Source organism: Solanum stenotomum, chromosome 9, assembly GCF_019186545.1.
Source record: "Solanum stenotomum isolate F172 chromosome 9, ASM1918654v1, whole genome shotgun sequence".
In the NCBI taxonomy this organism is placed as follows: domain Eukaryota; kingdom Viridiplantae; phylum Streptophyta; class Magnoliopsida; order Solanales; family Solanaceae; genus Solanum; species Solanum stenotomum.
Genome location: NC_064290.1, coordinates 55,703,106 through 55,717,374, shown reverse-complemented (window position 1 = coordinate 55,717,374; position 14,269 = coordinate 55,703,106). Strand labels below are relative to the sequence as shown.

Below are 14,269 nucleotides of genomic sequence, written 5' to 3'. Positions count from 1 at the left end.
TTTGAAGGTTGAAAATTCGAAACAATCAAATTTGAAGTAAGTTGAAAATTCGAAACATTCAAAATTGTTGTGTAAAATTTCGTCCAAAAACTTGTCTGAGTAAGTTTTTAGAAACTTGAAAATATTTTTGAACATAATTTTTGATCAAACATCTATTTGAAGTAAATTTTCATCTAAAATTTATGAAAAAAATGATAACTTAAAAAGATATAAATTTAAATTAAAAGAGAGGTGGTCCTAGGGATAAACACTAGACACGAGAGAGATCCCATTGTAGGGGGGTGGGGGGCAAAGTGGGTAACAAGAATAACCCTATTTTGACAACTTTGATGGTTTTGTTGAGGGGACAATTGGGCACAATTTAGGGCAATTGATTATGGTCCTATATCAAAGACACGAAACAATAACAACAATTCTCATGCATGTTCAAGAATCTCCTCCTCCCCTTCTTCCATAAAAAAAAAAAAACAAAATCTCATATATATAAGAAATTTTAGGGGAAGGAAAATAGTAGAATATGGGGTATACAACTCTTATTGATTGATTTCTCAGATGATTAATCAACTATTAATTATTACTATCTCAAAAAATCAATTCTTTTTAACAAAGAAAATGACTTTTCTTGTTGGCCCCCATATCTTTTTCCAAATGTGACCACTTTCCATTAATACCAGAAATCTTTTGTAAAGTACAATAAGAAAATGCAACAAGATAAAGACTTTGATAAGGAATCATATAATAAAATAAACAAAAATGTTCTCTATAGTCTACAACTAAAGTACTAAAATGAAAAGGTGAAGCATGATTAGCATTATAAAGTGAAAGATAATGAAACCATCCACCATTACTACTAATACAAACAAACAATATGGTAGGGTTAATTAACACCTTTAATTGGAATATACATCATTTTCCCACTCCAAAGTGCCACTTACCTAACAATTTGGTAATAACATGAGAATCTTTCATCAACAACAACAAATAATATAATAATTAAAAATAAAAATAAAGTTGATCAAGATCTTGCATTATACAAAGACTAGTTAACTTAAATACTATATATCATCAACCTAGTCCTCAATGTTAAAATTTAAAACATTCATATCAATAAGTAAAACAAAACAAACAAAAAAACCCATGAAATTTCAATACCTCAATTCATTGTCCTTCACCATGCAAATTTCTACTAGTACAACTTCACTAGAAAATCTTGTTAATTATTTAGGGTTTTCTTTCCCCTAAACTTCACGCGTTTTCTTCAGATTCCTCCTAAACTATCAGTAGTCTTAATTACCCTCTGAACTTGGCTATTTGATAGTTTTTCTCAACGCCAAGACGAGATGGAGAAAAGAGGTTGATTTTGCCAACCTAAGAAGAAAGAATTACTCGAAACTCCTAGTTGATAGCCTTCAGAAGGATAATGTAGTCTCAAAAGAAGCTTAGCTTGTGATAATGCAAAAGGGCTTAAAGCAACATTACTAAATCCACAACTCCTCAACATAACTTCCCATGATCTAAACCTTTCATGTCTTTCTTTCCTTTTATCTCCTTCCATCGCCACGATATCAACAATCTCTCTCCCAAACCACACTTGTTCAACTGTCATCCTCTCTCGACTACCCGGTGGTAATGTAGCTTCCAATGAATCAAACACAGCTGTATAATAATCCAACGCCTCGATAAATCTTTGTAAAAAAAGAGGATGGTTATGATTTGCTTCCTTCTCCGCCATTGTAACAATTTTAGGGTTCATTGACTTAACCCTATGCAAAAAAATCCTTAATTTTTCGCGGTCTTTTAAAAGGCGGTGGAGATAGAAAACACAGTTGATAGCTAGGGTTTCATCAGGGAGGAGTACAATGGAGGAAATAATAGAAGGATCTTCATCGTGATCGCGATTATTATTGGCGATATAAAGAGGATGGAATTGAAATCGCAACCCTAATGAGTGAGCAAATTTAGCTAAACGATCACCTGTTCTACGAAGGGTATCAAGGTCATTTCCAGTACCGGTGATTCGAAGAGTAGGAGCAGGGTAACGATCAGCTAGTGCTTGCATTAACGGTGGCCATTGAACCCCGTGATTAATGTCGAAATCAACGATGTGGATTGCTTGATGATTACCGTTAATTGCTTCTAAAATCGCTTGATTAGCGGTTAATTGAGTAAACCTTATAAAAGGGGTAACTTGGTTTAGAGAAAGATATGATGATTGAGTTAGAGCTAATGATGACGATGAAGAATCAGTTGGAGTTGTTTCAACAGGTGTCATGAAATGATTGGTGGTTGACGATATATAACGGTTGAGGCGAAGGGAAAGTGCGCGAGTAAACTGATGGACTAACCGTTCAGTTGAATCACCAAAAGGAGAAGAGTTAGTTGATAATATGGTAAGGAGTCTTTTCGCGGCCGAGAAATCGGACCGCGAAATCAACTCCGCACAGCTAATGAGTAGCTGGCGGATTTGAATAGCTGGTGAGGTAGTAGTGGTGGTGGTGGTGATAGTTGTAGTAGTAGCGGTGAATCTACGCCGTTGATGATGATCAGAAGATTCTTCATCATGATGAGGGTGAGATTGAGATGATGAAGAACCAAAGGATCCTAACATATCATTCAAATTTAACAACACTATTTCAGGTGAAAGGGAAAACCCTAGAGAGAGAAAGAATATGCTTATGAAAAGAGAAATAAAGGAGAGAGAGAAGGGAAAGAAAGGGGACCTGGGGTGAAGGACAGGAGAGGGGTTCAATGATGGAGGAGGGGAAATTTATGGTTTTGGCATCTGAAAAATTATGTTGGTCGCGCTCTTTAAAAATATTGTAATGTTTTGATTTTTTTTTAGAAGATATGACAGACACTCGATAACATTTTTAAAGAAATTGAATAAGCTGAAAACTAACATAGAGTTGGCATGAGTGGGAAAATGTGAAAATGATATAGTAACTATACTCTGGAGAATCGTTTGATTGGTGGGATAAGATAAATAAGGATATTCCTTGAAATTACTGATGTCATTTAATTTTTAGTATAATAGAAGGATAAGATAATCCTGAAACTAAAATACTACTCACTACTAAACATAAGATAAAATAAGCTTATAAAATATCTCAAAATTGTTATTTTTATTCCACTAACCAAAAACCCGTAAAATTATGTGACACTATGTTAAGGAAGAGTAAATTCTGAGTTGTATGATTATGTGACAGAAGTGATTAATGCTAATTAATAAAGTACAAATAAGGAAATGATTCTTTTAGACAAGGATAATTTGATATGAGGAGATCTAGCAGAATAATTAGTACTACAAAAGCTACTAAAACATTTAAGTTTATAGCAACAAAAACTAAAAAGTAGCTTTTGTTTTTGTACTTAAGATGCCAATTAGGTTGATAATGACTTGATTCTGATAGAATATCCATTTTGTTGACCATATATTATTTGTGGTTTCTCTGTGTGAAACTCCACGTTATTAGTCAGCCGACATATATAATATGCTTCTATATATCTTAATTAATTCTTAACTCTTTTAAAAAAACTAATAATAAAGACAGCTAAATGGGAATTGATTCTTTTAAATTAGGGCAATACTGTCCAAATATCGCACCAAATAGGAATTTTCTAAAACTACTATAATTTCAAATATATGATTGTGAATGAAATAACTTTATAGAGAAATTGTTCTCGATAAATCTTCGACGTGATAACATGATTGCCAATGAATTATGCCAACCTAGTCTATCAAAATATGGTTTTATCAATCTTAGTCTTAATTAAAAAAAAATAAAGTCCTATGGTTTTATCAATTTAAGAAAATGCAATTTAGAGCGTTGGTTTTCCATTGCCGATTACATCGAACAAATTCATTTATATATATATATATCTTGAAGTACAAGACGTGGAGGTTCAATATTGGATAACTCGATCTAGAATTGAGTAAGTTCACTTGAATCGAGTGTTTATTGAAAACAATCTATCTACTGAAAGAGATAAGTTTGTGTATATTTTATGTACCCTCTTCAGACTCCCACTTTATGGAATTATATTGAGTATGTAGTTATTGCCGTTCAAGAATAGATGAAGTGTGTGTCTCCCATTCTATTAAACCCCAAAAATCAGATTATACGGTATATTGTCTAAAATCATATTATAATCAGGAGATAACAATTCATTCCTTCAACTTATGTAAAACATTTTAATATTTTCCCCTCTTGCACACCCGATGTATGGTTTTTGGTGTGTAACAAACATAACATGATGGATCGTCCAACATTCGTAATTTCATGATCAATGTATTACTAAAAATCAGGCGAAAGTAGGATTTGAACTCCCTTTAGTTTGTTATAAGTTGGGAAGACACGGACAAGATTAGAAATCTGTCCAACTTTGATATCATATTAAAACTATATTGAACGTTAATTTATGACTTTTTCACTCGATTCCTTTGTGTGGGAAAGGAAAGGGAAAAGTTGTCAAAGGACAGTACCACCTAACAACAACAAATACACGCAAAGCCTTAAATATGTCGAAAAACTTTACACACCACACGTAGTATACAATATATTTATATCTATATATATAAAATAATGTAACACTAGCTGAGTAACTGAGCCCCCCACCCCCCACCCCCACCCCCACCCCACCACCCAACCACCACCACTAAATAAGAATAATATAATTTCCTAGTTTGTCTCTATTTATTTTGCTTGGATACGACTTTAGTGGCTTTTCATTTCTCTTTTTGATGATGAGATATATGCAAATGTGGCTGCCTTGCCACGTGGGGTTTAGGAACAATCCGAAGCATAGCTAATATACCTTAAAAATATACGAGGACGATTCACGATATAAAAAAGTAAATATTTATTGTTAAAAAATTATTTATTCATGTTATAACGTAATTATTTGATAAAATTGTGTTGATGGATACTTCTTGAGAATAAAGATGATTGCTCGCCACTATATAGATTCCACTCCTCAAACTCCCAAATCAAAAACTCATGCTCAAACCTAAAAGAGGAAAACTAATATTGCTCCGTCTCATATTAATTAGGTGTTCACTTTCTTCAAACTCATCTATTTTGTTTATTTTTTCTATCACATCCGGATATAAAATAGCTGGTAATCGATGGATTTTCATGAATATATATTAACTCAAGTTCGTAATACTATAAATTCATAAATTTCAAATGTTGAATTTTTCTAATCACGATCAAAACTCGAGAAGGGATGAAGTATCAATAAAGTAACAATATATGATTGTGGTACGTTGCACGTGAACTTTGTAAGAATAATTCATTGTCCTCAGCATCGTTATCTACTTTAAAAAGTAGTGAAATGAGATTTTGTAGTCGTGGGGTTAAGAGATCACACACAGATATATATATACTTTAGTACGTACATAAAATATACTCCTTACATAAACACTCAACCATATAAATCTAAAGACTTAGATTCACTTCTTTCATTCTCTAAAATATCTAACAATTTACTAGCTCCTGTGTTATAAGGATATATTTTTGATTACTTATTAATTATAATGTCTCAATCATTGAGTGATTTAAGTTAAATTTTTATCCTTAATTACATCCTGAACAAAATTTCAAGTTTAACAAATAGATGAACATAAAAAGAGATGAGATTGGGTAGAACATCAACAATAAGAGCATCATTTTGCCTTTGGCGAGATTCATCTTAAATTCAATTACATTACTCTCTTCATCTTATTTTATTCCAAGGTGTTACTGTTTGATGAAAAGTCATAATTTTCTCAACTTTTTATTAATTTTTGAGCTGTGGTACTTTTCATAGAATTATCAAATACAATAATTTTAGTTTTAATTAAAAAAATCGTACTAACATATGAAAGCGATGGTTGTTATTCTTGTTTTTATAACATATTACAAAAGATGAAAAGTGATTGTATATATTATATACCGTGTAAAAGAGTATAATGTTGTGATGTCTAAGTTTGATGCCTACAAATGACAAGAGAACAAAAGGGAATATTACAAACTCCCAAATAGTAAGTTAAAAAAAATGTCTCTTTTATTCAATAATGTACATAACGTCGAGCAGTTCCTTTACAACTTTTGTTCTAATTAGGGTAACCTATATGCACACATGATTTGATTAATCAGAGGTATCGTGAAGTCGATGCTATTTTCAACTACTAGCCAATGAAATTAAATACGTAAATTTATGTTATATATAATGTCAGTGTAAAGAATTTCTTACATTAGTAAGTTACTCGAATATATATATATATAGGTAAGTCTCTCGTTAAAATATGAGCTTTGGTAATATTAAAACTCATTAATACTAACATTAATTAATTAGTAGTACTGTTGTAATTTCTTGTTTTTCGATTTTTGTTATTATTTGTTGTTTATTGTACTTTGATTATTGTATTGTATTTTTATTATGTTTTGCCATGGCTTCTTCACTTCCATTTTTTTACCTGAACTATTTTGATATGTTTTCCCTTGAACCGAGGGTCCTTATCAAAACAACCTCTCTCCTTCCAAATTAGGAGTAATATCTGTGTAATATACTACTCTCTTCAAAACTTGTCATTTATAGTATTATACTGAATATATGTTATTGTTATTGTAGTTGTTCATATATATATGATATATAGTTGTATCAGACTTCTAATAACTAATAACTAATAATTTGAGGAATCCATGTTCCAACATGTTACATACGATAGATTACGCTAAGATTAACACAATTAGAAAGTTATTTGATGATGTAAATGAGTATATCTTATACTAATGACGTAGATAACTTAAATACTTTTTTTTAATGTAATTTAATTTTCTTTTACACCAAACTAGTGAAACGATAATACCAAAGTATTGGTTCAATATCCCTCTCCCACATCAACTGATTTTAGTAGTAACATCGCGGGCTAGACATATTTGTCATATAACAAAAAAATAATCATTTTCATGAAGTTTTAGTTATGAAATCCCAAACGCATGAGCTAATTTAAATTATAGGACTAAATTTGGCTATTTATGAAAGAAAAAACCTTTGAATATAGGGAAAATTGTATGAAATAACAAACTATTAATTCAAATTAAATGTTATAGCCATAGTTTCTTTTATTTGTAATTCGCAACAAACATTCCATGTTTGTTATCCCATTTGTATACCGAAATATACAAATAGACCGAAATATACAAATGCAAGACTCATTTGTATACTGAAATATACAAATAGATCAAAATATACAAATGCATGACCCATTTGTAGACCGAAATATATGCATGACCCATTTGTATACCGAAATATACAAATGCAGAACCCATTGTATACTGAAATATACAAATGCAGGACCCATTTGTATACCAAAATATACAAATGCAGGACCCATTTGTATACCGAAATATGTAAATGCAGGACCTATTTGTATACCGAAATATACAAATGCAGGACCCATTTAATTTGTATATCGAAATATGCAAATGCAAAACCCATTTGTATACCGAAATATACAAATAAACACAAATACAGATTTTTTATGTATATGTATACCAAAATATACAGATTAATAGTAAAGTTTGCTATGGAGCACAATTATACAAACTATAGTTATAACATACAAATATAATTTTTACGTTTGCTATATGTGAAAGTTGCTCTGAATTATATACACAACCCATATTTTCTAGATTGACTTCTAAGCCCAAAATTGCATTCTCCTTCCTCCCATAGGCCCATATGTTCCTAATTTTGGTCAAAAAAGCCCACTCTAGGGTGTGCAAAAACCGATTTAACCAATAAATCAAACCGCAAAAAACATTATTGGTTTATTGATATTGGGTTATTGGGCTAACTGTTTTTAAATGGTTTTGCAAAATTTTTTATTGGGTTATTGGTTCGATTTCCGGTTTTATGATTTTTGTTAATGGTTAAACTGATAACCCAATAAGACTATACTAAATTTACTAGTCTTATTGTTAATGGTTAAACGATTGTTACTTTCACACTTTTTTTTAATGGTTAACCGATTGTTACTTTCACACTTTTTGTTAATGGTTAAACGATTGTTACTTTCACACTTTTTCCTTTGAATGTGTCTAGTGTCTAAACTTGCAAGAAAAATGATTGTTACTTTCATGCCAATGTTGGAAAAATCATATGGTTTATATGAAAATTTTCTTATCGTGTATATAATATATATGAGTATTTTTTTATTGGCTAAATCGAAAATCGAACCGTTAAGTACCATAAATCGATTAACCAAAAACCGATAAGAAATATGTTATTGGTTTGGTTATCGATTTGACGTATTTACAAACCGAAAATCGATAAACCGAACCAACAACACATAAAATCGAATCGAACAGATCGATGCACACCCCCAGCCCACTCTATATTTTTGTTTTTTAAAAAATAAAAAATAAATATTGAAGCTTTTACACAATAAATTCCGAATAAGTTCAAGATGTTTAAATTTTTCAAAAACAAAACAAAACATTAAATTCGAAAAGGAAAAAGTATTACTTTATTTCTTGTATTCGGTTATTTAAATATTTAAAACATATTATTAGTGGCGACTATTATAGGTATTAGCACCGACTTATGTTGCCATTAAAACATATTATTAGTGGAGACAATCATTATTAGTGGCGACTATTATAGGTATTAGCGGCGACTTATGTTGCCACTAAACGTTTTATTAGTGGCGACTATTATAAGTATTAGCAGCGACTTATGTTGCCACTAAAACATATTATTAGTGGCGACAATTATAGGTATTGGCGGAGACTTATGTTGCCACTAAAATTTATTATTAGTGGCAACACTTATAGGATTGGCGGCGACTTATTTTGCCACTAAAACATATTATTAGTGGCGACTATTATATGTATTAGCATCGACTAATGTTACCACTAAAACAAATTAATTGTGGCAACTATTATAGGTATCATTAACGACTTATGTTGCCACTAAAACTCATTATTAGTGGCGACTATTATAGGTATTAGCCGCGACTTATGATGCCACTAAAACATATTATTAGTGCTGGGAGTAAATTGCCTATTAAAGACAAAGGATAAAATCATATTAAGTTTTAACCTAATGCCTCGATTTTCTTATTTCATTTCTGAGTGTGTGGCATGAGCTAAGTACACTCACAAAGCCATAATGAAATGGGGAAGCATTGTGTTACCCCCCGAGCCTACACCCTGGGAGTGGCTAGCACTCGAAGACCATTGCTAGCCCCAAGCGAACCCTTGGCCTGGCTTACTTAACTCAGCGGAAGACTTAACTCATCACATACACATTTATGAAGTAACTAGAATGTTATAAATGAACATTCAACTGACCATAAAGGCAAACTCAAGTCTTTAACATATGAAATGAAAAGTAAAGACAACTGAATTGACTAACTAACTGTCTATCTGTCTATGAAGCCTCTAAACAACTGAGATGGATGTCAGGAAAGGCCCCACAACATCCAAATGAACTAAACTAAAAAGTAATGAAATGGATCCTCCGGAATGCAAGGAGGCTCACCAACTGACTCTGAGTGCTGAACCTAATCAACGAGGCGCTGGATGCTGATCCTGGTTACATGTATCTGCATCATAATACGATGCAGGCCAACTGGCATCAGTACATTGAATATATGAATATGCGAGTTGAAATGCTAAAACAACATAAGCTAGAAAGAATCTGAGAGAAACTGAATAACTTACTTAGCTCAACTCAACTCAACTTGACTGAACTCATTTCAATATAAAGCAGTTTAAAAACAAGTGCAATATAAAGAAAAACTGTTTAAAAACATGATATCAACTCTGTGTGTATGCAAGATACAAATAACTCTGAGATGTATTTAAAAATACAGTGAACTGACGTATATAAAAATACAAAGTACTGTTGTGGGAGTTTCTCTAACCGACAACCATCACATAAGAGCTATTGTGATGATACATCGATCTTCCTCACGCTGCCAGCGCATCCTACACCCGACCAAAGGTATAAGACCTGAACTGCCTAATGGATCCACTAGTCTATTTTGAAAATGATTCATCTAAAAAGTATGATCATTTTCTACCCATAATGGCTACATGGTTTAAGAGGGCTGATGGTTGTATGAATTCTTCCCCATCGGTGCTCAATACTACTCCCAAAAATATACTAGCTCTTTATGTTTTAAAAACATACTTCTTCTGTGATTTGAGATTAGTGCTCAAAAGCTTAGCTCAAAGGCTATCTTGGAAATCTCAGTTTCCCTGCTTGCTTCATTTAGAAAGTTTCTGAAAACTAGCCCGAAAGCTCTTTGGAAATCTCAGTTTCCGTTCTTATTTAAATGTGAAAACATTTATAAACTCTTTGGGAATACTTAGTCCCCATATACTTTTGAAGAAAAGGACTTCAAACTTTACTCTTTACTGAACTCAAAGCTTTAAGTCTTAAAATAAAGTTAAAACGTTTGTAAAAGACTTATGAAAACTTAAATGAACTTCTCTTTCTTGACTCTTCACTTTGATCTTAACTCTTGCTTGAATTGTCTCTTAACTGATTCTTGAATTGAATTATAGATTCAAGGACTATGATTTGTGTTTGGAAAGATCTCATGATGTTTAGGAATGATTTCAAATAGCTAAACTTGAGAAAAGTTACGAAATCACCGTCTTGAAAAAAGTTCACGACGCGGAGATGTTTCTAAATAAATACTCACAAAATTAAATTTTGAGATAGAGGAGTCCGCGTCCTGTCCGCGATGCGGAGTCAATTTTTGTTCACAGGGGGAACAAGTCCGCGAGGCAGACTTGTTTGACGAAGCCTGCTCGACTTTTGCCTTCTTCATTTTCCAGCCCCAATTCGCCTAAACTCAAATATTTTCCTCAAATTCATTTTAGGTCTCGATACCCAGCGTATGTACTCAAGAACCTACCTCAAACTAACTCTAAAACACAACGTAAAGATCTCAGAAACTCCACAATTCAACCCAATTCAAGAACAACATTTAAATTCAAGAATTCATGTCAACAACATCAACTTTTAAACTCTTTTAGGACGAATTGCGCTGAAACTAAACATGTTTGGCGCGTGGGTGAATGAACCCAACGCTATGAGAGACTCACATACCTTGTAAGATCAACTTCTTAGCAAATCCACAACCAAAATCGATTGTTCTTGGCGAATCTTATTTTTCATCTTTCCTTTCTCTTGCGGTCTTTTTCCAAAAACCCTAACTCTAATTTTCAAAAGTGTAAACTAAACTAAATCAGTCTTGACCCTAATTATTTTACTAAGAAATGGATTTAATTAATTGGGTAAGGAAAAGACCAAACTACCCTTTAAAAATCCGATTTGGGCATTTCTTTATTCGAACATTCCAACTTACAAAGGACGTAACTCACTCATACAAATTCGGAATCGTGCAAACTTGGCGGCGTTAGAAAGATAAAACCAAGAGCTTTCCAACCACATATGGAACTACACCTAAATCGTTCTGAGCTAGGAGTTATGGTCGATTGAAGTTTACCGAAATCTTAACTTTAACTTACTTAAAAATTTCCAGATTTCCTTATACTTTCCAAAATGATTATTTCAAGCTCTTAGCTTCTTTCTAGCTACTTCAAGTTGTGAGATGTTACACATTGTGTATAGTCCCACCATTGTTTAAGGCATATTTTCGCATTTACAAGCTAATTTTTAGGAATTGCACGACCGTCTTAGTCTTTTGTGTGTATTAGGCAATGGATTTGGCATCTTAAAGCAATGTTTTTTGGGCGTCCGTTAAAACCTTATTAACGGTGTGAGCTTGTCTCGAGGGGCAAATGTTTGTATTTTCAAGTTCAAACGAGTTCCAAAGCGGGAATGAATAAATTTACCCTTTTATGTGTGCGGTAATCCATGAATTTTAGGTGATACGTGATCTCGACGGATTTTCGGCCGAAATTTATTTTGGACGTCCGTTAAGACTTTATTAATGGCGTGAGTTGGTTCCAAGGGGCAAACGTCTGCATTTTCAATTTCAAGCGAGACTCAAAGCGGGAATGACCAAATTTTGGGTGATATGTGATCCCAATGGACTTTTAGCCAAAAAAAATATTGGGCGTCCGTTAAGACCTTATTGGTGGCATCAGTTATTCCCGAGGTGCAAACGTCTGCATTTCAAGTTCAAACAAGGCCAGAGCGGGAATGACCAAATTTACCATTTTACGTGTCCTATAATTCATGAATTTTAGGTGATACGTGATCTCGTCGGGTTTTTGGATGTTAAAATGTTACTAATGGCGTGAGTTTGTTTCGACGGGCAAACGTCCGTATTTTTAAGTTCAAACAAGGTTCAAAGCGAAAATGACCAAATTTACTATTTTACGTGTGTTATAGTCTATGGATTTTGAGTAATATGTGATCTCGACGGGTTTTTGGCCAAAACATTTTATGAACATCCGTTAAGACCTTATTAATGTCGTGTGTTGGTCCCGAGGGGCAAATGTTTGCATTTTCAAGTTCAAACGAGGCCTAGAGCGTGAATGACCAAATTTACCATTTTACGTGTGCTATAGTCCATGTATTTTAGATGATACGTGATATCGATAGGTTTTTGGCCAAAAAATTTTGTAAGTGTATGTTAAGACCTTATTAATGGCGTGAGTTGGTTTCAAGGGGTAAACGTCTACATTTTCAATTTCAAATGAGGCTTGGGAATGACCAAATTTAACGTTTTACATGTGTTATTGTCCATGGATTTTGGGTGATAGGTGATTCCGATGGGTTTTTGACCAAAATTATTTGTGGGTGTCCGTTAAGACCTTATTAATGGCGTGAGTTTATTTCAAGAAGCAAACGTCTGCATTTTCAAGTTTGAACGAGGCCCGGAGCGGAAATGACCAAATTTACTATTCTAGGTGTGCTATAGTCCATAGATTTTGGATGATACGTGATCTCAATGGGTTTTTGGCCGAAATTTATTGTGGACGTCCGATAAAACCTTATTAATGGCTTAAGTTGGTCTTGAGGCGTAAATGTGTGCATTTTCAAGTTCGAACGAGGCCCACCGCGGGAATAACCAAATTTACCGTTATACATGTGTTATAGTGTATGAATTTTGGGAGATACGCGATAGTGATGGGTTTTTTGCCGAAATTTATTGTAGGGGTCCGTTAAAACCTTATTAATGGCATAAGTTGGTCTCGAGGGGAAAATGTATGCATTTTCAAGTTCAAACGAGGCTCATAGCGGGAATGGCCAAATTTATCGTTATACATGTGTTATAGTTTATGAATTTTGGGTGATACGTGATCACGACGATTTTTTGGTCAAAACTTTTTGTGGGCGACCTTTAAGACTTTTTTAATGGCGTTAGTTGGTCACGAGGGGAAAACGTCTGTATTTTCAAGTTTAAATGAGGATCGGAGCGTGAATGACCAAATTTACCATTTTACGTGTGCTAGTTCATGAATTTTAGATAATACGTCATCCCGATGGGTTTTTGGCCAAAAAGATTTGTAAGTGTTTGTTAAGACCTTATTAATGGTGTGAGTTGGTCCCGAGGGGAAAACGTCTACATTTTCAAGTTCAAATGAGGCCTAAAGAGGGAATGACCAAATTCAACATTTTACATGTGTTATAATAGTCCATGGATTTTGGGTGATAGGTGTTCCCGACGGGTTTTTGACCAAAATTATTTGTGAGTGTCCGTTAAGACCTTATTAATGGCATGAGTTTGTTTCGAGAGGCAAACATCCATATTTTTAAGTACAGACGTCGCCCACAACTGGAATGACCAAATTTACTGTTCTACGTGTGCTATAGTCCATAGATTTTGAATAATACGTGATCGCTTTGGATTTTTGGGCCAAAAAAATTTTTAGGCGTCCGTTAAGACCTTATTAATAGCATAAGTTAGTCTCGAGGGGCAAATGTCTGCATTTTTAAGTTCAAACAAGGGCCACACCGGGAATGACCAAATTTACTGTTATACATGTGTTATAGTCTATGATTTTGGGTGATAGTGATCGTGATGGGTTTTCTGCAGAAATTTACTGTGGGCGTCCGTTAAGAACTTATTAATGGCGTAAATTGAACTCGAGGGGAAAATGTATGCATTTTCAAGTTCAAACCAGGCACACAACAAGAATGACCAAATTTACTGTTATACGTGTGTTATAGTCTATGAATTTTGGGTGATACGCGATCGTGATGGATTTTCTGTCGAATTTTTTTCTGGGCATCCGTTAAGACCTTATTAATGGCGTTAGTTGGTCCCGAGGGCCAAACGTTCGCATTTTCAAGT

General features: G+C 33.5%; 1 protein-coding gene across 1 annotated transcript; it reads right to left on the bottom strand.

Moving 5' to 3' along the window:
* Positions 1-996: 996 nt before the first annotated feature.
* Positions 997-2,730, bottom strand: LOC125875681 (scarecrow-like protein 18). Its single transcript, XM_049556700.1, has one exon. It carries the CDS (start codon positions 2,606-2,608, stop codon positions 1,325-1,327), a length of 1,284 nt encoding a protein of 427 aa, XP_049412657.1. The 5' UTR covers positions 2,609-2,730; the 3' UTR covers positions 997-1,324.
* Between the last annotated feature and the right edge of the window lie 11,539 nt (positions 2,731-14,269).